Source organism: Narcine bancroftii, chromosome 5, assembly GCF_036971445.1.
Source record: "Narcine bancroftii isolate sNarBan1 chromosome 5, sNarBan1.hap1, whole genome shotgun sequence".
NCBI lineage: Eukaryota > Metazoa > Chordata > Chondrichthyes > Torpediniformes > Narcinidae > Narcine > Narcine bancroftii.
Genome location: NC_091473.1, coordinates 71,299,716 through 71,323,889, shown reverse-complemented (window position 1 = coordinate 71,323,889; position 24,174 = coordinate 71,299,716). Strand labels below are relative to the sequence as shown.

Below are 24,174 nucleotides of genomic sequence, written 5' to 3'. Positions count from 1 at the left end.
GCCAAAATCCCAGAGTAGCCTACATGAGTCGTAAATTAATACATTCCACACAAATTGCTTCTAGCTGCACACAATGAATCAAGGGAATTATAAATCATCAACCCTCAGTAGTGGATAATGATTGAATGCTCTGGGCCAGAAGCATGTATCACTATTCCAAAGTTTGGCCAAGTTCAACCCACCTTCTTCTTCTTCCTGAGGAGAATTTTGACACCATCCACCGACACCATGATGTTCACTTTCTTCTTCTTGATGTTCTTGGCTTTGAATTCATACTGAAATAAAAACAGAGGGAAGGGTTCTGTTAATACGTTTGCAAGACAACGCCTTTTTCACCAAAAGTAAAAACAGAGATTTGAAGAAGGATATCAACATTTCCTTTGATTTAAAGAAACTTGTCCTATTGGTCATCCACCAACCACACCTCGTTCTCTGTGAAAATTATCAAAAGTGTGGAACTGTATTTTCCAATTGTTCGTGTGGGAGTGTCCAGCACCGATTTCTTGATGGGCATTGGATGAAGTCATTTGCCTCATTGATGGACTGAGAAAGGCAATATGACACTGGATTACCATCATCTGATTAGCGGCAGCCAGCTCAGAATCAGTACAGGCAGATGCCAAGTGGCCACTCAACTCTGAGAGTGTCCATGGTCCCAAATCAAAAACGTGGGAAACAAGCGAGGCAATAGATGCTGGAAAACAGAAAATGCTGGAGGAACTCAGTGGCTCAAATGGAGGCAAATGTTGGTGAACAGAGAGAGACTGGAGTCAGACAGTGGGGCTCTTGAGAGGGTGGCTGCATGGTTGGGTGAAGGTAAGAGGAACAGGGTGATCTTAGGATTTTAAACAAGGATAACGGAGGATAAGATGTTATGAGAGAAAAACAAGATTTGTCCAGTCAAGATTTGGAAAAGTGATGCTGACAAAGAGAAAAGTTGACACCAGCCTCAACCAGTAAATGAAAAGCACCAGAACTAGTGGTTTGAGATTACCTATAAATTTGGTCATACATCGAAGCCGCTACAAACCGAGTCTCTATACAAGTGTCCACTGGCAGCAGCAAAGGCGTCAGAGCCATCCAGTAGGTACAGGGCGAGAAGCAATGCCCAGAATAGGTATATTGAGGTGGCACAAAGAGGGCGTTAGTGCTTTCTGTTGAGGGCTGCATGGAAGTGTGCCTAATGACTATAGCAAACCAACTTTTGATTGGAGAACAACTGCTGCATCAGTAGCTCTTATCAGGTCAAAAGGTCACCTGGAATTTAATGGAACAAGTCTTATTGCATTCTAAACATGACCAAAGAAAAATCACTGGAAGGAAAATGTTAAATTGCAAGGTCGTCACCCCATGTCTCAACTGACTGTGCCTCTCTGTCTGGAACCTGGTAGGAATGTGGATTGTGGAGGGGCACATGACCTGATCGGAAATCACCTCACCAGCCAATCAAGGTCAAGCCTGGCACACAAATCAGTGCACACCTGGTCACTGGCCCCTTTCATTGGCTTATTGATACCTGGGACGGATCCTCCAGCTGATGACACTTTAGAGCCCACTGGACGTGAGGCATCTTCCTTTTCCTCTCCTGGGACGAACGCAAGCTCCACTTCAGGTTGGGAACCATGGGGAAAGCTGGAAGATCGTTGGTAAGGTGTGCGCAAAGGGGATTGGGAACTGTAGTATTGTGTGCTTAGTGTCCCTAGTTTAGTTCGATAAGAGCCTTGCCTGCCAGGTATATTAAGGGGTGGAAGGTATCAAATGTGATAACTTGATTTAAAGCCTTCTACCCACGAGTGGTTATGAGTGTATCATTCAATCCAGTAAGTGTGTGCATTTCACCCCTGTTGCAACTCCCCATCATATTCAATCACCTGCGTTCAGACTTGTTACCTTTGGGCCTCATCGAACCAGTTTCACACATATAACAATTGGCACTGCAAGCATGGACAGAGTTCTGACTGAACACAGCAGCAGAGGAAGTGTCTTGGAATTGGGACAGGAGACCTAGTGCAGGCAGCGATGATATGGTCACTGTGTAGACCAGCAATATTGCAGGGTTTGGGAGCTCGGCAATCATGCTGGCAACTGGACCCACGTGGTGAGAAAATGGGTCACCGCATAATGGTGGGGATTCCCACAAACTAAGGGGAGTCAGAGGGGTGCCTTTTGGTAGCTCATCTCTCCTGAGAAACCAGTGTGAGATCATAGAAAGGAAGGATTTGGAGAATTCCCAGGAAAATAAGGAGATAGAGGTGCTCCAACAGTGCTGCTGTGTACTGCAGGAGGCCGCAAAGGCTGCCCAAGGCTGAACCACTCATCTCGAGGTGAGAGAGGCAGAGGTAGCCTGCGGGCTGATTAAAATGCAGCAGCTGCATGAAGCACTCTGGTCCAACTGGCAGATAGATCAGATTAAGGTCTGGGCTATTGTCCAGCACAACATGTGGTTGGGGGAAGGGGAGTGACGAGAGTGAGGAGGACGAAACCTGTCCCATGCTTCCTTTCCCATTCGCACTCAAATCCCTGCAGGTTAGACCGGTGACCACGTTGTCGCAGACCTGACTCAAGGGAATCCCACTGACCCTATAGAATGGGGAAGCAGCAGAGAATGGGACCTCCGGTGGACATACGTGTGGCCGCTGTCAAACCACAGTGACACAGAAATATTCAGCGAAAGAGCTGACCGCACTGAGAGACAGATATTACCAGCGCCCAGGCCGCATGGCTGTTCAGGCTCTGGGATTAGGGGGCCTCCTAAGAAGAAGTGGTAGCACAAGCCCTCGATGTGTTACTCATCTCATTGTGGGCACGAGGATGGGCCTTAAACTGCTAGCCACAGAGCACTGAATGGCAACAGAGACAGTCACAGTCTAGCTGCACCCTCCCATTATGTGATGGGTTAAATCTGCGGTTGCCACCCACAAGGTGGGCCATGCCCAGCAGTCCTCCATAGTTAAGTGGAAGTGTTTCATAGCAGACCACGCAGAGGCTGAACTTGAAGGGATCAGCTGCTTACATCACCAGGTCAATTCCCTGCCCAAATGTGACAGCTCCCCCACCCAAAGTACCCACATTACAGCTTTCTCCCATTCCTGGGGCCAACCGTTCAACATCCTAGATCCCAGACAGCAGCAAGAAGCTTGGTTTAAGGCAAGCAGTGGTTTTCCACCTTGCCACGGGTAAAATATTGACACAGGAGGGGCCAGGGGGTCCAGCCAACTGGCTGAGCAGGTGGCTGTGGCACTCACCCTAAAAGGGTCTACTGGCCAGTCCACATTTACAGAGATTCCTGGACTGTGATAAACGGCATAGCAGTATAGATGGCCTGGTGACAGGAGATGGGGTGACAGATTCACAGCCACCTGATTTGAGAGGTGGGAAAACAAAGAATGGTCACAGTCCACCATGTGGGCGCACACACCTCCAGGGATACTGCTGAAGCTGACTACAATGCCGCTGTGAACTGAGTCATTCAAATCTGTTCTGCACCGTTTGTGCCGAGCAGAGAAACCCCAGTACCTTGGCATCATGGGCGCACTGTAAAAGTGGGCATAAGGGGGCTGATGGGATGTGACGATGAACAGAGGATTTGAGGGGGGGGTCCTCACTCCCTCATGATGAAGCAAAAACCATGGTTGCAATTGCCAACAGGCCCTCTGGGCTACATTCACCAGGATACGGGAGTGGGCCAGGTATGGCAAATTGACATTTTCGACATCTCCGACCTACCCCTTTCATTTGTTTGTCTGCTCCCATCTATCTGCCTCTGTCTCCCATCTCCACCCCTCCTCCTCCCCCACCTGGCTCCATCTGTCCATCATCCTTCACCCTTCCTCGGTCCACCTATCATCTACTGAGCCGGTTCTCCCCTCCTTGCCACCTCTTGAAAGTGGTTCTCTACTCTCTCCACTATCAGTTCTGATGCAGAGACTCGGCCTGAAATGCTAACAGTTCTATCCTAATCCACCATATGTGCTGCACGACCTGCTATAAGTTCCTCTAACTGTTTGTTTTTAACTCCAGATTCCAGCATTCGGTACAGTGAGAAGGGCTCTTCTGTGAGCAGTCTAACAGATCAATTTTAGTATTCATACATCTCTATAAAGTAGAAAGGCAATTGCATAACTTTGGAGGGTCATTTCAATGAAAAAGATCAAATAGTACAAAGTAAAGGCAGCGTGGAACCACTTTTGTGAGGTTCATTTAGAAGCCTGATGGCTGTGGGAAGTAATGGTCTTTTTGGTGCATAAGCCTTTTCCCCGTTGGGAGTAGAGTGCATCCAGAGTGCGATAGGACCTTCAATATGTTGGCTCTCTCTCTTGGGCAATGGAAGATATAAATGAAATCCAAGGACGGGAGAGAAGTTTGCGCACGAGCATCTTCCTTTTGAATTCTTTTTCTACCACCTTTAGATCCTGAATCCTCTCCTTTAATAAGATTTGTAGCACTTGTAAAAGAGCAAACCCTGATAACCACTTGAAATATGAGCTTGAAACATGAGCGTAGAAAGGGTTCTGGACAACTATGATTAACCATTAATTTAGAAATGCTACTAAACTGCAAACATGAAATGAAAGCTAATTTCTATGCCCTTTATTGCTATGGATCACGCAGAGACATTTGGAAAGTCTTCACTTCTGAGTCTTCTTGCCATTTCCATGTCTTCTGTTTATGCTGCAAATGGTTCAAGAAAAATTTGAGAGTTTTTTTTAGATTTAAGTTGACAGTTCACACTGATTATTCATTCAAAAGATCTTGAAATCTTTCACTGCCAGCAATACGTCAAGATCATTGATTTGCTTTTCAGTTCTGCACAAATGGAAGTTTCTTGGCTATAATCTGACACTGAAACATCCATTATAATGCAGTTTACCTCAAGCTAATTGTTTATTTATCTTCAATCTTGGGTCATCATTTACTTGAAATGAGCTGTAAAGGTCAGCAAGCTGCTCCTTCCATTGGTGCAGTGATTAACTCCAAAGCACATATCCTGGCATGACACTATCTTTTAACAGCTGTACGCACAATTCAGGCATCACTCAGTTCAATGGGCTTGCTTTCAAATCAAAACTATTTTAGGAAAGGGAAGAACTTGGAATAAAAGGTGCTTTAAGAAATGACTTGCGAAGGGGCATTCTTTAAATGAATTTCTGAACAAAAGCCTTGTCTACACTCGCATCGGGTTGTTAAACATCCCTTCTTCATGACACAGCAGCAGTTACCCCATCAACCAATATCACTTAAACAGTTAAACTGGCCATTATCACATGACTGTGAGAGTTTGTACATTATAGCTACCTGTCCAATATTACAACACTTCATAAGGACTTTGCAAATGATCTGACATCCTCAATGAGTCAAAAAAATAGGGCTTTTGTTACCTCTGTTACAGTGAATTGCAAGCTCATAGCAGCCAGTTTGGAGTGGAACAAGTGGCATTTGCAGGGAAGTAGAAACAAAATGGTACAATTCTAAAGGGGGTACAAGTTGCAAGAAATCTTGCGGAAGGCATTAGCTGAAAGTTATACTGCAGGTTGAGAAAGTGGTTGAAGAAGTTTGCACAATCCTGATCCCTATAAATCAGGGCATAAAATCAGAATTGGGTTTATTGTCGTGAACATGTGACATGAAATTTGTTGTTTTGCAGCAGCAATATTGCACAGAACAAAGTACAAGATTACCGTAAATTACAATTTCATAAATACAAGATTTCAGGTAAATAGATAAAAAGAGAAAAAGTGAGGTAATTTCCTTAGGTTCATTGTCCATTCAGAAATTCGAATGCAGAGGGAACTAAGCCATTTTTGTAAGATTGAGAGTGGGGGTTAACACACAAAAAAAAATGGTAAACTTATAATAGCAGTGGTTGGACAACATCACAGTTCTGGACACCATGTTCTATAAAAGATGCAAAAGGCTTTGGAAAGGATGCAAAAAAGATTTACCAAAATGGGTCTAGGGACAAAAGACCTTCATTACTTGGATGGGAGTCAGGTTGAAACCAAGAAAATCCAGCCTCCAGTGTGGACTTTGACCCAATTACTAACAATATACTAATATATTGTGTATCTTGGCAGACATCTACATATTTGCACTCCCAAGCCCACTTTGCTTATTAGAGCAATGAGAAAATTACAGGAGGCAGAATATGAATTTACTTTACAGGCAATAGGAAATCTGAAAACTGAACAAATGCATTGCTTCAGTGCCTTCAGAGTCAACAGCGGAACTTTTGAAAGAACAAAGGAAATAGTTATGAATGTTGGCAGCCTGAACAGATTAATCAAGCATGTTGCCATTAATATGAATCATATCAAGAAATTTGTTCATCATTTAACAGTAAGCTGCAAACCTTGATTACTCCAGGCAAATAATGGCATGAGAAATAGAACTATTTTATTTAAAATGGCATTGACCTCTTTAAATACCTATTCATTGTGGATAAAACTATTACAGCTATAACTTGCAGACCTGTTTTGTAACATCAACCCTATTAAAGTCCATTAGGCAACATATCAAAATACCACAAATACTAAATGCCAGAGAATTCATGAGGTCACAAACGTGCAGGAAAAACTCAGCAGGTCCCGCAGCAAACATAGGAGGTAAAGGATAAACAACTTTTTCCGCCTGAGTCTTTCGTCAAAGATCGAGCTAAAATGGACAGGTGCCTGAATAAAAAGGTGGGGAGGGGAGAAAGAAGGAAGGGGAAGGAACGCAGGTTAAGAGGTGGACACAAGTGGTAGGGTAGAAGAGAAAGAAACTAAGGAGAGATGGAGGAAGAAGGCTGAAGAAAGGAGAAGGAAGGGAAGGGTGTGGGGAACTGGAGGAAAGGAGACTGAGGGAAAGGGAAAGAGAAAAGTCAAGGGGGAGGGGGAGTTAATGGCAGTTTAATGCCATCAGGTTGGAGAGTGCCAAGACATAGAATAAGGTGTTGGATCTGAGTTTCCTCACTATATTTGTGAATTGCACTTGACCCCAGCAACTGTTAGTGGGGGTGGTATATAGGCCTCCAAATAGTAGTGTAGAGGTGAGGGAAGGCATTAAAAGAGAAATTAGAAAAGCGTGCAATAAGGGAACAGCTGTCATCATGGGAGACTTTAATTTGCATATAGATTGGACTAGTCAAATTGGTAAAAATACAGAGGAGGAGGAATTCCTTGAATGCTTACGGGACGGTTATCTAGACCAATATGTCGAGGAACCAACTCGGGAGCAGGCCATTTTAGATTGGGTATTATGCAATGATAAGGGACTAATCAGCAATCTTGTTGTGCGAGGCCCTTTGGGTAGGAGCGATCACAATATGATCGAATTCTCACTCGACATGGAGAGTGATGAAATTAAAACTGAGACTAAGGTCCTAAATTTAAATAAAGGGAATTATGATGGTATGAGACGGGAGTTGAGTAAGATTGATTGGGTGGTGTTTATGGGGGAGTTGACTGTGGATAGACAATGGAAAGCATTCACAGATCTAATGGAGAAATTGCAAAAATCGTTTATACTGGTTTGGCATAAAAATAAACCAAAAAAGGTGACTCAACCGTGGATAACAAGGGAAATTAGAGACAGCATTGGGTCCAAAGAGAGAGCATATCAATTGGCCAAAAAAAGTACCACAACCAAAGACTGGGAGCAGTTCAAGATGCAGCAAAGGAGGGCAAAGGGATTAATCAAGAGAGCAAAAATAAATTACGAAAGTAAGCTTGCGGCAAATATAAAAACCGACTGCAAAAGTTTTTATAAATATGTCAAGAGGAAAAGATTGGTGAAATCCACAGTAGGTCCTTTGCAGTCGGAATCAGGGGAATATATAATGGGGAATAAGGAAATGGCAGACCAATTAAATTCTTACTTTAGATCTGTTTTTACAAGAGAGGATACAAACAACCTCCCAAGGATGTTGGGAAACATAGAGACTAATGCAAGGGAGGAACTGAAATAAATCAGTATCTCTAAGGACATGGTCTTGGGGAAATTGATGGGATTGAAGGCAGATAAATCCCAAGGGCCTGATAATCTACATCCTAGGGTACTCAAGGAAGTGGCCATTCAGATAGCAGATGCTTTAAGAATTATTTTCCAGAACTCGATATACTCAGGATCAGTACCCATGGATTGGAGGGTAGCTAATGTTACCCCACTATTTAAAAAGGGGGGGTAGAGAAAAAGCGGGGAATTATCGGCCTGTGAGCCTTACATCAGTAGTGGGCAAAATGATGGAATCCATTATTAAGGATGTAATAGCGGAGCATATGACTAGCAGAGAAAGGATCGGACGGAGTCAACATGGATTTACAAAAGGTAAATCGTGCTTGACAAATCTATTGGAATTCTTTGAGATGGTGACAGGTAAAATAGATGGGGGAGAGCCAGTGGATGTGGTGTACCTGGACTTCCAAAAGGCCTTCGATAAGGTCCCGCATAAATGACTGGCTTCCAAAATCAAGGCTCATGGGATTGGGGGCAAAGTATTGATGTGGATTGAGAACTGGCTGGCAGGTAGAAGACAGAGAGTTGGGATAAATGGCTCATTTTCTGAGTGGCAGGCGGTGACCAGTGGGGTACCACAGGGATCTGTACTGGGACCCCAGCTGTTCACAATTTACATTAATGATCTGGATGAGGGGATTGGATGTAATAGCTCCAAATTTGCAGATGACACTAAGCTAGGAGGGGTTGTGTGCACAGAAGAGGGGGTTAGGAAGCTCCAGTATGATTTGGATAAATTGAGGGACTGGGCAGATACATGGCAAATGCACTACAATGTGGATAAATGTGAGGTTATCCACTTTGGTAATACAAACCGGAGGGCAGATTACTATTTGAATGGCAATAGATTAAGAGATGGGGAAGTGCAGAGAGACTTGGGGGTACTTGTACATCAGTCTCTGAAGGCGAGCATGCAGGTATAGCAGGCGGTTAAAAAGGCAAATGGTATGTTGGCCTTCATATCAAGAGGGTTTGAGTATAGGAACAAGGATACCTTACTGCAGCTGTACAGGGCCTTGGTGAAACCCCACCTGGAGTATTGTGTGCAGTTTTGGTCACCTTATCTAAGGAAGGATGTTCTTGCAATGGAGGGAGTGCAGAGGCGATTCACCAGGCTGATACCTGGAATGGCAGGAATGACTTATGAGGAAAGATTGCGCAAATTGGGATTGTACTCGCTGGAGTTTAGAAGATTGAGAGGGGATCTCATAGAGACATATAAAATTCTGGCAGGACTGGACAGAATGGATGCAGATGGGATGTTTCCAATGATGGGAAAATCCAGAACCCGGGGCATGGTTTGAGGATAATAGGCAAACCATTTAGGACCGAGATGAGGAGGAATTTCTTTACCCAGAGGGTGGTGAATCTGTGGAATTCATTGCCACAGAGGGCAGTAGAGGCAGGTTTATTAAATATATTTAAGAGGGAATTAGATATATTTCTTCACTATAAGGGTATTAAAGGTTACAGAGAGAAGGCACAGAGGGCAGTGGAGGCAGGTTCATTAAATATATTTAAGAGGGAATTAGATATATTTCTTCAGTATAAGGGTATTAAAGGTTACGGAGAGAAGGCGGGGACGGGGTGCTGAACTTTAAGATCAGCCATGATCTCGTTGAATGGCGGAGCAGGCTCGAAGGGTCGAATGACCTACTCCTGCTCCTATCTTCTATGTTTCTATGTACTTTCTTATTGAGAGAGAGAGAGAGAGAGAGAGAGAGAGAGAGAGAGAGAGAGAGAGAGAGAGAGAGAGAGAGAGAGAGAGAGAGAGAGAGAGAGAATTTTCCTGGGAATCCTCCCATGAACGTGCAGTGTGAAAAAGGTCAACCTGGGAATTTTAAATGGGTCCACAGGTCTATCTCATAAGTAGGGCAGTGGACCCAGGTAATTTTCCCAGACAACCTTCTCCATGTGAAAATACAAATGGCTGAGCAGGGGAAGCCTCGTGATGTCAGCGCTTGTGTGCTGCACCACATAGGTGATTAAAATGAAAAGATTCATACCTCCTGACTACTGCGGGCCGCTTCGGCACATCGCGACAGCAGCACAATGTGGGATGAATGGCCGTCCTCCTTAACTATAGTCCCTCACGCAGCTGGAAACACACTGTATTTCATTCATCCTGAATTGTGCCACTGTTGCGATGTATCGAAGTGGGCCTGAAGCGCAAGGGGGTAAGGCGGGTGACCAACTGATGGATAGACAGCGAGGAGGAAGGGAGGGGTCGACTGATGGATGGCTGGGGAGGAGAGAGTGGGCAGGCAACCTATAGACAGACGAAAGGGGGAGGAACTTACTCTTACTCCTGTGAATATGTAAGTGTCATCGGTTGGGAGCAGGACACCCCCCCCCCCACCCCCCGAAATTGCCAGGGAGGGAAAATCCCCATGAATTTGGACTGCAGTGTGAAAGGCCTGGGAATTTCACTGGGTCCAAGAAGGGTCAGACACCGCTTGCCCACAGTATGAAAAGGGCTACAGAGAGAGTGAGAGAGAGCAAGGAGCAAGAGATATCAAGGTGGAAATGTACAAACTTGGCCTCGATTTGGATGGAGCACAAAAAAGATTTATTATGATAGCCTTAGCTGTAGCAAAAAAAATTATTATGTCAACCTGGAAATCAGAAGATAGCCTGAGAATACAGCAATGGTACATGGAAATTAATAAATGCATTCCATTGGAAAAAAAAACATATAATTTAAGAAATAACATCACAGTATTCAAACAAATTTGGGAACTGTACATGGAACACAACAGAGAGGGCCTACCGCGGACCTCCACCCCCTAAAATGACAGAATGAGAAGAAGACAAAATGAACTGACCCAGTATGTAAAAGTAGAAGACACAAATTTCTTGTTTATTTTCATTGTGTGATGACATTGTTTAATCGGTTTAATGTATCATATATGTTGAATGTTGAGTGGGTGGGGAAGTGGGTGGGAAGGAGGGAGGGAAGGGAAGGGGGAAAAAGGGGAGAAAATGACACTGTGTATATTCAAGAGGGAAATGTTTATGTGTATTTTGGTCAATATGGCTCATAGTGTGAAAAATTTTTTAAAAAATTTACAAGCAGAATTGAAGGAGTTTGGGGACAGAAGAGGCGACAGTGGTATGTCAGGAATAAACCAAGCAACACAGTTGTGGATTTGGCCACAGTTCACATAAAGAATGATTAGTGCCTGAGCACTAATGCAAATTGCCAAAATCCTGAGCGACAAAAAAAGGGCCTTAGTTGTTCTTTAATTTAGTGGGTCTAAGCAGGCAAGGCTTAGAAACAATGCTTATCATTCTGGATTCCCATGCAATTAATAATGAATTTAATTCACTAAGCTATTGGATTCTGTGGTTTTGCCATGAGCTGAAAGACTCACAGCTTCCTGGCACTGGATTCCACCTGTTTTAAGCTCTATTACCCCTTCCAATCAGATCTCATTCTTTTAAGGTTTATCATTCAATGAGAACATGATCAACAATTGCTGAAATATTAAAAGCAAATTTATGACTTTGACAGTGTCTTCATTGATGTGTCTTCAAGGAATAATTAACACTTACACTTTTAAATATGTAACATCAACTGTTTGGAAACTATTCAGGAGATCTTCATCCCCCATCCCAAACAGATATGACAGTTACATTACAGTTACTAATCAAGGCTCTCATATCAGCCACAGTAACCATGACATTTAAAATTATACAGCCTGGACAAATGATTGTAGGATTCCACTGGTGAAAAACTGAAATCCCCTGTGTCAGGAGCATAGTTAACAAGTTATCATGGTAAATCAGCCTCCCCCCAGAACACATTGCTAACTTAAGAAGGATTCAGGTTTGTTTTCGATGTTTTCTATATTTGTTCATGAGGCATCTTCACATCAACAGAATTACCTAATAGCACAATTAGTTAATTGCTGGTCCCACCAGTTCCATGTTGATCAGCATCACTGGGCTTTCAGATGATAATGTAGGTAGGTGCAGAGCTATAAATCACATAGATGTTATTTTGATCGAATAATACAGGTTTTATTTCCACATGAATGTCGAAATTAACTGGAGATGGATTAGGTAAATTCAAACATTTTCAACAGACCCATGCTTGGAATTATTTCTCCTCCATAATATAACTTGTTTTGCTTTTGGTTTCGAAGCTAGTAGAAATATTGCAAAAACTTTGCATGGTGGAGGCTTGCATGCCCTATGGGAACAGGTCAGACACTGACAGACAGAACATTGCAGCAAGCAAGTTTCTGTTGTCATGCCAAAACCCTCTGATCAGTATGGGGAAGAGTCTGAGGCAATATTCCAAGAGAAGTTTTGGAGATGATCCCAATATTCTGACCAAGACTTGTCCCTCAACTAACACCACCAGCACATCAGATCAAATTTAAAAAAAACTGTAGATGCTGGAAATCTGAAGCAAAAACAGAAAATGCTAAAAACTCTCAGCAAGACAGTGTCCGTGGAAAGAGAAATCGTTAACATTTCAGGTCAAGAACCCTTCGTCAGAACTGGGACAAAGACAGGAGAAAGTTTTTTTCGAGTTGGATGGAAGGTGAGAAGTGGAATTGATAGGACAAATTAAATACCTGATGGATTTAGGCGAGGGGTGGCTATGGGGACAGATTAATAATGGAGTAGTCAGAGATATATGATGTGCTGCAAATAGCAAGTCAGTAGAAAATGTCTGAGCCAATATTCAAGACCTGCCATTCCCAAACAGTTTTTTTTTGGCTATGGTTCTCTTAGAACTCTGCTCAAAGTTTCTGAGCTCCCCTTTCTTGTGAAGCAGACACACTTTGCTCCCTCCGTACTTTTCTCCTACTGACTACATAAAAACATAAAAAATATTTATGTTATGCAAGATGAAAATAAAACGTGCCTTTTATTTAAATGTGCTGTGGTCCCTAGGAGGTGGGGGAGGGGGTGGGAAAGGGGTCTCCATTGAAAATGGCCTTTTTTTTTGGCTATGGCTGTTCCGAACTCTGCTCAAAGTTTATGGGCTCTATTCCCTGAAAAACTGTCTAGTTTAATTGGTTTCTTCTGTACTTCTCTCCTACCGACTAGATAAAATACATTTAAAAATTATGTGATTATAGCCATGCCCCCCCCCCCTCCCCATCAATGTGCTGTGGCCCTCAGGGGGTGTTTAAAGCCCCCACTGGGAATGGCTGTTCTAGACCAATGGCCAGTGCTTGTATAGGTAGAAAAAGTAAGTTATCAGATGATGAAATATTTCAAAGCTTACAGCACCAAATCAGTAATGCTTAGCAATTCCTACAATTGCGTTACCAATTTGTCTATTGCTCTACAACTCTAGTCCTAAAGTTACTGTTCACAGTGAAGTGGTGAATGCGGGCTCAACTTTAACATTTAAGAAGAATTTGGACAGGAGTATGGAGAACTATGGACTGGGTGTAGGTAGATGGGACTGGGTCTACACTGGGTAAAAAAAGAGTTGTTCGGCACAGACTAAAAGGGGCCTGTTCCTGTGCTATACTGTTCTGTGGTTCTACAATTCTATGGTTTAAGAGATAAACTTGACCTTTTGGTCTTATGAGACTACTCCTTTCAACAAATTGTGCACAATGTGCACTCTGCAATCTTAATGTAAATTTCATCTCCAGAGAGGAGTATACAATCAGAAAAGCAACATTAGGCCCTTTCAAACAGGGCAAAAGTCCAAACGTAAAGGAGGAGAACCTCCACCAAAACGCATAATCATGTTCCTTTCTGAATGTGCGGAGCCTGTCTCCGAGCCGCATATTCCAACCCCTCTCCAAGAGGGATAATCTCCACAGAGCAGCCCTCCACCAATCAATCTGAATGTACAGCCACGCTAAGCGGCTTATTAGGGGCGGGCTGATGATACCGTCAGCCCGCAACCCATCTCCCCGCTCACCCCTTTCCTTCCAAGTCAGAAGCGACGGGGCAGTGGGAGCTATCAGTGGGGGCTGGTGGGGCACCAGGGACCGTCAGGGCAGCAGGAGCTGTCAACGGGGGCACCACACCAGGCCTCTTCAGCCTTCATGGTTGCTCTCTGCGGCTCAAAACGCAGCAGAGCAATGGCCATCTTCGCTACTCATGATCCCCCCAAGCAGCTGGATCTGTTCTGGGAACCACAGAGCAGTTCCAGCTGCCTGGGGGATTATGGGTAGGGAAGACAGCCATTGTTCTGCTACGTTTTTATGACAGTGGCACAATGGCATCAGTTGCCCCACCTCTGTTGGATACAGAGGGTGCTACAAGATGCCTCTGGATATGAATGAGATGCTGGAGCAGCCTTTTAGGGCTGCAGTCTGGAAGGTAAGTTTTTAGTTTTCCATCCGCTCCTGTACCCGGCCTCAAGGCGGAGGCCTGACATGAAATTGCATATTGAGAAAGATGAAGTGCCTTAAAATTGCTCTTGGACCACCCCCCCACCCGCCAGTAATTAAGCAGGAAATTGAGTCAGTCTTTTTTTACAATAAACATTATTCAATCCCAACTAGATATGTTGATTAGATGACATTTCCCAGAATCGCAATCTTCTGTGGAGTAATTGATCACCCGAAGATGTACTTTTCTTCAGAACCCACAATCTAATGTTTAATCAATACAGAATTCGCTGCCTTTTCTGCTGTGTTTATTCTCACACCAAAGATACAAAGAAAGGAAACTTGTAGACACTCTTCAAATAGTCTGGATAGAATACTTAACATAATGCATATGGAAAAATCAAAGTTGAATCCAAGTATGATAGTCTCCCTAGATGCAGAAAAGCATTTGACTGTTTAGAATGTTTTTTATTTATTTAAAACATTGGAAAAATTTGGTAAAGACAGAAAAATATAAATTGGATTAAAACTCTATCATAAACTACAAGCCAAAATTTTAACTATTAATCAGATGTCAGCAGTTTTTCCCTTGAGTAGATCGAGTAGACAGGGGTGTCCTCAGTCCCCAGCGCTTTTTATGTGGAATTTTTAAATGGAAGGCAGATGGAATCAAATATTTAGGAATAATGACACAATAATTTACAGAACTAATATAAATTTAATTACACTCCTCCGTTAGAAAAAAATAGAAAATAGAGAAAGATTTACAGAAATGGAACGTTTTGCCGATTACTTTAGAGGGAAGAGTAAATTGTATTAAAATGAAGGTGATGCCAAGATAACAATATCTTTTTCCAATTGCTGCCTATTGCACTACCAAACAAATTCTTTAAATTATTAAATAATTATATAATGCAATTCCTATGGAATAACAAAGTGCTGAGAATTTCATTGGAAAAGCTAACATAGAATCATAAACTGGGAGGACATAGGCTTTGGATTTTATGAAGTCTTATTTATCAGCACAAGCAAGATTTTTATCATTCCTTTTTGAAGAAGTCAATCCCTGCTCTTGGATCCGAATGGTATTAAATTCAATAAAAGAGAGGAGAGTGAAGGACTTTATTTACAAGTGGAATGTTACGTGAATAACAAAAAATACAGATAAACCTTTATTATTATGTGATTAGAATATGGCAAGAAATAAATGTGTATTGGAGAAAAAAAGCAGATATATCATTATGAACACCATTGTGTAAAAATGTACTACTGCCTATGAATCTGGGTTAAAAAATATTGAATTCATGGTATGACAAAGGAATAAGATACATTGATGACTTATGTGGAAGGTTTTCTTGTGTCTTTTGAACAATTAAGAAATAAATATGGAGTAGCTAATGGGACTTTCTTTTGTTTTGTCCAGCTAAGATCATTCCTAAGAGAAAAATGGGGATTCGACTTAGCTCCATCTGAAATTAGTGAAATGGAATGATTGATTTGACTGGGGAACACACCTAAATTTATAACTAAGATGTACTATGCTCTCCAGAATGAAAGTGCAAATCCAGGTTTACAAAGATCAAGGGTGGGAGTCTGTTGCAATAATGGAAAGATGTTGGTCCTCTTCCTCTTGGGAAACATAACGGATGTAAGACATACAAATTAAGCTATCCAAATTTCACATTCAATTGGTCATGATCGCATTGGCAGTGGCCAGGAAGTGCCGTGCACTTGCTTGGAAGTCTGACTCCTACTTGAGTATTGAACATTGGAACACAGAATTGCACAGCCGTGTTCCCCTGGAGAAAATTACCTACAACTTAAGGAAACAATACGGTACTTTTTTGAAGGTCTGGCAGCCCTACTTGAACCACATAAGGGTGCAATTGTACGGTGGACCGTTGTACCTTGCTGCCCTGCCCTACCATCCTAATTCACCCCTCCATTGGTGATGGAGTGGAGGGGTCCATCCTATTCTAACTAGGTAAAAGCTACAGAAAAAGGTAGGCAGCCTATGCACTGGCTGTCATGACATTTCAAACCCATAAATCCCCAAATACAAGTTTCATACCTTTGCTGTGAGTGTTTTGGTTCCTGTGTAAGTATAATTAGTTGGGTGTTGGGGGGGGGGGGGGCTGGGTTAGAGAGGGGATTTAAAAAAACACAAACTCCATGAGTAGATTGTATGCAATTAACAATTACAAAATGAAAATAATGTTGAAAATGACACTAATGATACTGTAATTGTTGGAGTTTGAATGGAAAATTATAAATAAAATATCTGATTGGTATTTGCATAGCATGACATCAATTATAAATGCAAGATACAGATTAGTGCAATATAATTTCCTACACCAATTATATCTCACACCACAGAAGTTGCACAAATCAAAATTTGAAATATCGGAGATGTGTTTGAGGTGTGGGACAGAATTAGGAAAGTTTTTACATGCTACGTGGTTGTGTGTGAAAGTGAGTCCTTTCCGGCATGATATTATTGAAATATTTACAAGGATAATATGGGTGGCCTTCAATGGCGACCGTACCTTTATCTTTTGGGCAACTTTATTGAAATAAACAATAAATTAACTAAATTCCAAATTTCATTTGTTAAAATAGCCTTAGCAGTAGCTAAGAAATGTATTGCAATTACTTGGAACTCTGATTCCCCTCTACATATAGCACAATGGACTACTGAGATGAATAGTTGCATACCTGTGGAAAAAAATTACATGCAACTTAAAGATCAAATGTGACATATTTATCAAGATATGGCAGCCATATTTGGATCATATAAGGGCCCAATTATAACTATAACTGCAATAATGAAAAGGACAATAATAGATGCTGATATAGTATAAATGCAAGTGATTTCCCCATTGAGAATTTTTGATGATCAAAATAAATGTGAGCCCTGACAGTTCTGCAGATATATGTTGTGAAAAGGGAAGGGGGGGGGGGGTTGTTTCGTTTTATAATACACACTTTGTATTGGAGTTTAATATATATATTTATGAAAAAAATTCAAAAAATTAAATATTCCAAAAAAAAAGGAAATTTGTCAATCTCTGCACCTGTAACAAGGTGAAAGTCAAGGCTGCAGGTACAAGAAATCTGAAGCAACAACAATAATGTTGGGGTACTCAAAAGGTCAGGCAGCCTTTGTGGAGGGGGGGGGGGTGGGGGAGAAAGAGTTCAAGAAATTTAACCTGTTTTGCCTATTGCTGTCTGACCTGATGAGTGTTTTCAACATTTTCTGATTTATTTTATGGTTATTTCCTGTACTGTAGCCAAGGCAGTCAAGTTATATTCTATTGAACATCAACTGTCACTGCTTTCCATGGATACTGGCTAGCCCATGAAGTTCCTCCAGCATTTTGTGTTTCTCAAGTTATCTATTCTATTTCCTAAGGCATATCCATATTTCCTAATTTTTTTAAATTCTGGACCATGTCACTTCTCCCAACTGAAAAATCCACTAAAAATGTGGTGCATTTTAAATCTTTCAAGTTATTTTGACAGTGAATTTCTAACATGGAACTTCCTTTCACCTTGCCATAAAATCTGCTGAACTCAGAATCGATCAGCAACATGCACCAGATATTGGATGAGAACCAATGACATTCAACACAAGAACCCAAGAAACCGTGGGGAGATGCAGATTAATAGCCCATTTAGAACCAACATGCGAATTATTTCACAGGCTCACAATCAAATTGAACATCAAATGTCTTACTGCCGCCCACATTTGCAGCCTAATAAAAAAATAATCTATTGAACCTTCTTATTGCAGTGACTGAATTGCCCAAGAATGATCTCCATTGATCAACCATTGGCAGATTAAGCACCTGGAGTTGCAGCAAGAAATGGAGACAGTAGATATAAGAGAGGATACACAACCTAAATCCTTTGTGTAGTGCTGCAAAGCCAGCTGTCCGATGTACAGGAGAACAGCAGCAAAGACAATTCAAGCCATCAATGGAAGTGTATAGCTAGGCTTTCCCCACAGTCCATGAGGACCCAAGAGAGAATGAGCTTTATGTGGTGTACTGTATTTATTATAGAAATGAAAGTTACAGAAACTAAGGGCTTTCATTTCATGTGTTGCTTCATGTAACCTCTAAGTTCTTCCTCATTGGTTCTACCAAGGAGGAGGCACAAGAGATTTCAGATTTATTGTCAGAGTACATACGCAGCATCACATCCAACCTTGAGGTTCTTATTTCTGCGGGCATTGGAAACGATAGCAAAAAAAATGAGCTGCCTGATCCATCTGGCCAGGAAACATCTGTGGGAGCAAAGGGATGGTCTCTGTTTCAGCTGCAGATGCTGAATCAGGACTGAATGTGAAGGGAAGATAGCCAAGATAAAGAGCTGAGAGGATAGATGAGGTTTTACCCACTCAGTCTTGATGCAAGTTCTCAGCCTGAAACGGAAACCATCTCCTTCCATCCACAGATGCTGCCTGATCAGCTGAGTTTTTAGTTCAGCTAATTTGCTTCTTGCTTACTCAACAACTGCCCCTGAGGCAGCAAGAACATCTCACCTTAACATCAGTTGCACCTGCCCATGCATTCATCTTCAATCCTCCTTCAATGTTCACTGACTAACCTGCACACATTAAAATGATTCACCAAGAGTTGATTTAAAAACACACATTTGTGCATTGAATCCCATTATTCAGAATCTAATTTAAAAGCATTCTTACAGCTTAGTTACAAGCTTTGAAAAGCTATGCCTGCTGACTACAGAAAAGATGTGTTCTGGTGCATTATGTTGAATTTGATTGGGGGGGGTGGAAAATTATACGGAGAATAAGCTGTGAACATGTGGCAGGCCTTCAATGTTTTATTAATTTGTCCAATTAAGAAAATGAGGGAGCAGTTTTTCTGCACATTTTAAAGAAGGAAAACATAAAACAAGCTCTCATTTCTAGGATCCAGAGAATTTTATATCAGAACAATCTCCCATACATGTTAAATTCCAGGGGTGTTTATAGAAATGTAGCAGAAATGTGGACATTGACAAATTTAAATGAGGGTTTTAAAAAAAAATATGCAAATTTTGGATCCTTTGGACAAGGCTAAAGGCAAATCTCTCACTGAATATTGAAGCATTGTGGTTCCTGCAAATCAGAAATAAAAGCAAGTGCTGAAAACGTTCTCAGGTTGAACAGCCTCTGAGGAAAGAGAATCACAATGAATGTTTCAGATGGAAGACTCTGCTATGGGAACTATTGAACGTGGCTAGATTTTTAAGCATTGAGCAGATGCTGAAAAGAGATAGTCATTGGGGTTAGAGAGGACAGGAAACAACTCCATCAAATCACACATCAGAACCCTGACCTGCCCAATAATGACTAAGAAATTGCAATGCTGGAATCTGCAACAACACAATTTTCAGGAGGAACTTAGTGTTACAAGCACCAGTCCTAGATACAGGCATGGCTAACACAAAAAAACCCAATAAATCTGTGAAGTGCTGGGTTAGTACCAAGCACTTTACGGAAAAGAGGCTAGATTGCTCCTCTACACAGGAATGCATGTTCACTCTACTACAACTAAATTCAGTCGATATGGTTGGCTCCATTTCACTATCGCTATGTATACATGCAGACAGTTAAAGTGTCAGGGAACACTGCTGTGACATAGTGAAATACTAAAATGCACTGATGAAAACTTTAATGGGAACTGTTCAGTTTTAAATGAGTCATGCCCAAAGGATTAATAAGGGAATGAGAAGACAACAATTATGCTCAGGGTTTCTAATATTCCTCAAGGTCAATCAATGATTAATTTCAGAAGTGTGAGTGTGCATGTTTTGCAAGCACACACACATACAACTTGCAAAGGCAAGAGAAAGACCTTAATGTCTGTTTCTGATCATACATCTTAAGTGGAACGGTATTATTAGAAATAAATTCTGTTGATTTTTTTTGTGAAATACTGAGAAATACTGCCAGCAAGAAGTAACAAAGTGTAGAAGCAATTTAGAGGAAAGCAGCCAAACTTTTGACCTTGGCTTTCGAACTGAACTGCATCTTTCAGATTACATTGAAAAGCCATTTGTTCCAGTTGCATTCCAAGAATTTGCCTCAAGATTATTCTTGTCGTGGTGCTTTATCTTGGGTTTGATACAAACTGAGCCTGTGCCGGTTTCTCTTCCTCCATTGCTGACCTCTGTCAATCAGTGGCAATGCAGTCCACCAGCTCTTGATTTGTTCATTTTACCAGACCAAAGCAGAATTAATTTGAAAATGGACATCACAATAAGCTGCAAAACTAAACTCAAAAGCAACAGGCCTTTAAACCAGTTTTTACATTTCTTGATTGTTTCTAAAAAGCAGTATTGATCAGTCAGCCATGCTGTAAAGTGGTTGAGTCAGTGAAGCAGAGAAGACTTTGTAGTTAAAAGATATTTTGCAACGTTCAGCTGAGATTCTAATTACTATGCATGTATTTGGGATGTGTGATTACTACAGCCTTAGAGAAGTGCAGTAAAACATTAAAGAGGCAATTAGCAATATAAATGCACAATACCAATTGTTTATCTGTTATAGTTGAGAGCTTTCTCTCTGGCTCTCTTAACTATTCTGCTTTATTTTCTTAATAAGTGCGAATACTGGGCTGCTGCACAATACTGACCCACTAGTTGCCGAGCTGAAATAAATTTGACAGATCTGATTGGGCTTTAACTTTCGTTTCTATCCCAAGATGTATCATGCCCCATTAAAACATAGTTGACACAAACATTCATCATTAGGTTAATGGATTTAGGTTCTCCTAGAACCAAGCAAATAGGGAAATTATACAGGTGTGAATCTCTACCACTTCTTATCAGGAAACCACACTTAGAAGCAAGCCCCAATCAAAAAGATAATTTATTTAAAAAGCATCTGAATGATGGTGGTTTCATTATGTGCTAAGTGCAGATGATTATGTGGAAGAAATTGGGGTAGTGTGAGCCAGAATGCAGTGGAGAACTGGCATTATAATCAACTTGCTCTGGAGGTAGTAGGCCATTTCACGTCAGACCTCCGCCTGGAGGCCAGCTACAAGTGCAGATCAAAAACTTAAAGCTTACCTTTCAGACAGCAGCCCTAAAAGGTTGCTCCAGTGTCGCATTCGTATTGAGCGGGGCCTTGTAGCGCCCTCCAGATCCGACGAAGGTGGGGCAACTGGTGCCGTAGCACCACCCATCATAAATACGTGGCAGAACAATGGAACTGTTCTGGGAACCACAGAGCAGTTCCAGCTGTATGGGGGATTTTGGGGAAGGAAGACAGCCATTGCGCTGCCTCATTTTGAGCTGAAAAGTGCGATTCCGAAGGCCGAAATGGCCCGGTGAGGCTGCGACAGTCTGCATCGGCTGCCCCCAATGGCTTCCGGCAGCCCCCGCTGCCCCAACAGCTCCCACCTGCCACCCCTGCCTTGAGGGGTGAGTGGGGAGATGGGTTGTGAGCTGACAGCATCATCAGCCCACCCCAAACCATCCATTTGCAGTGGCCGTACATTCAGGTCAGGCGGCAGAGCGCAGCGTTCCGTCGATTATCCTTTCCCGAGGAGGGTTGGAATCGGTGCCTCAGAGCTGGCCACGGTGCATTCAGAGATGTATGCTTTTATATGTAAGGGTGTTGAACCTCCACATTTACAGATGGGTGCTTCCCCTGCTTGAAAGGGCTTATTGTCTGTTTGACTGTTCCAATCACAGACCACACTGTCCCAGGGCCTTGGAGACTTCACATGGAGTCATTTCACCATCATCAATTCTTTGTCATTAGTAACATATTAATTATGTTCTTCTAGTCTTCATCAAGGGCTCAGATGAGGAGAGGCTCAAGAATTTCAAATTCCTGGGTGTCCACAGCTCCGAGGATCTGTCCTGGAGCCTCCATATCAATGCAATCATGAAGCAGGCTCACCAGCAGCTATACTTTGTGAGGTGTTTGAGGAGATTCGGTATGTCACCAAAGGCTTTTGAAAATTTCTAAAGGTTTACAGTGGAGGGCATTCTGGCTATCCTCAAAGCCAGATCCTCAAAGCAGCATCTATCCTCAAAGACCCCCTCCACCCAGGCCATGTCCTGTTCACTCTGTTACCATCAGGAAAAAGATACAGGGGCCTAAAAACAAGCAGCACAAGGACAGATTCTTTCTTCCTTGCTGCCATCAGATTCCTGAATGATTAATGAATAATTGACTTTTCGTGCATTATTTTTATTTATTTTTGTAAGGTGGTTTATATAAATGTTTACACTGTGATGCTGCCACAAAACAATTAATTTCATGACTTGTTCATGACAGTATATTCTGATGCTTGTCTTTGAAAATAGCGAGAGAGAGCAATGATCTCCCACTCCTTTGGTGGTAAATTTGCATTGAAATATATCTCTCTTCACAACCACTGCCTGAGATCACAGACACAAGCTGCAGGCACCCTGTGGTCAAAGGACCCACATAGATTGCAAGCTGCTGGCAATGAAGTTGAAGGAGCAAGGATTGAATGGGCCGAGATCGCTGGAGCTGTAAGGCATCAGCTTTAGCAGCTGAGTGACTGAGTCTTCGGGTGATAGTATTCTCACAGTCCTGTTGGATAGAAATTGGAGGACTTTGAGAAGATGGCGATAAATGCCCGAGTGTAAAACTTGAAGGGGGAGAGAAGGGGGGAAAAAAGAAAAGAAAATCACTGGTGGTGATGGTCCCAATGAACCAGCTTTTGTTTATGTCTGATGCTAAAATGAGAGATTCGGAGGTGCTTTTGGATCAGATGATGGAAGGAATTATTTTATTGGTCAATGGATAAGGTACTGATTAAGTAGACTGCTTTGTCTGAGATAGTATTGAGTGGGGCTAAAGCTGTGGTCATCCAGATAAGCAGAAAAAAGTCTGCACTCCTGTCTTACGCCTTCCAGATGATGGAAATCCCTTGGGGTGTTTGTAGATGAGCCTCTTGCCTCAGAACACTGGGCTCTGATCCACTCTTGTGGCAACAATATTTATGTGCCCCATTCAGCATGTCAAATAGGTAATTAATTTTCCTCAGGCGTTTCAATCTCAAAATAATAATCTGATTTCAATTTGCTTCAAATCTAAAATACTCACTCCCTAATAATTTGATCTGCTTGAGGAACAGAGTGCAGAGGTCAACAGAGTGGCACAACTCAAGGACCCACTGCCTCACAACTCCCAAGACCCAGGTTTAATCCTGATCTTTGGTGTTACCTCTAGAGAGTTTGCATCTACTCATTGTGACTGCGTGGGTTTCCTCCAAAGTGCTCGTTCCCCCCCACATCCCATCTACGTGCAGGTCAACAGATTAATTGGCCAGTGTGGCCCACCTCTTGGTGGTAAAATCATGAGAATTTGGGGAGAATTTTTAAAAAAAATTATTTTAGAATTGGTGTAAATGGGAGATTGATGGTCAACACAGATCAGATGTGACAGATCAGATGTGACAAAGGGCCTTGTCCTCGACTGCAAGTTTTGAAATTTTGTATGCTTTTCCAGCAGCAACCTGTTCTCCTCAGATTCCTTGCTGGGTAATTAAAGTCATCCTGGATTTTCCATTCATCTAGGGGGTTTCAGGAACAGTAAAGCAGCCTCTGAGAAGAGAGGGACGCAAACACACAAAACTTAGTTGCACACGGATTTCACTGGCTTGGGGCTTTGTTATTCTGAACCACTGAGCTTTTTGGAAGTCAATAAATCAGTAACAATTTTAAACAAAGCATTCCCATTTTTCCACTATTGACTACCTCAGTGCTCGGTGGTAAAGATTTTGTCAGTATTGCAAGCAAATAAAATCAATTTGTCAGAATTAACTTTAGGAGGGAAAAGGAATCAATTAACTGGTAGGTGATGATGGGATTA

At 42.0% G+C, this 24,174-nt stretch overlaps 1 protein-coding gene across 1 annotated transcript in view; it reads right to left on the bottom strand.

Annotated features, from left to right (window-relative positions):
- The window catches only part of LOC138763516 (carboxyl-terminal PDZ ligand of neuronal nitric oxide synthase protein-like), a 458,344-nt gene that overhangs the window by 233,380 nt on the left and 200,790 nt on the right, over positions 1–24,174 (bottom strand). Inside the window, exon 3 of the mRNA XM_069937810.1 lies at positions 183–275. Within this exon, the coding sequence (XP_069793911.1) occupies positions 183–275 (93 nt within the window). The remainder of the gene's footprint in view (positions 1–182; positions 276–24,174) is intronic.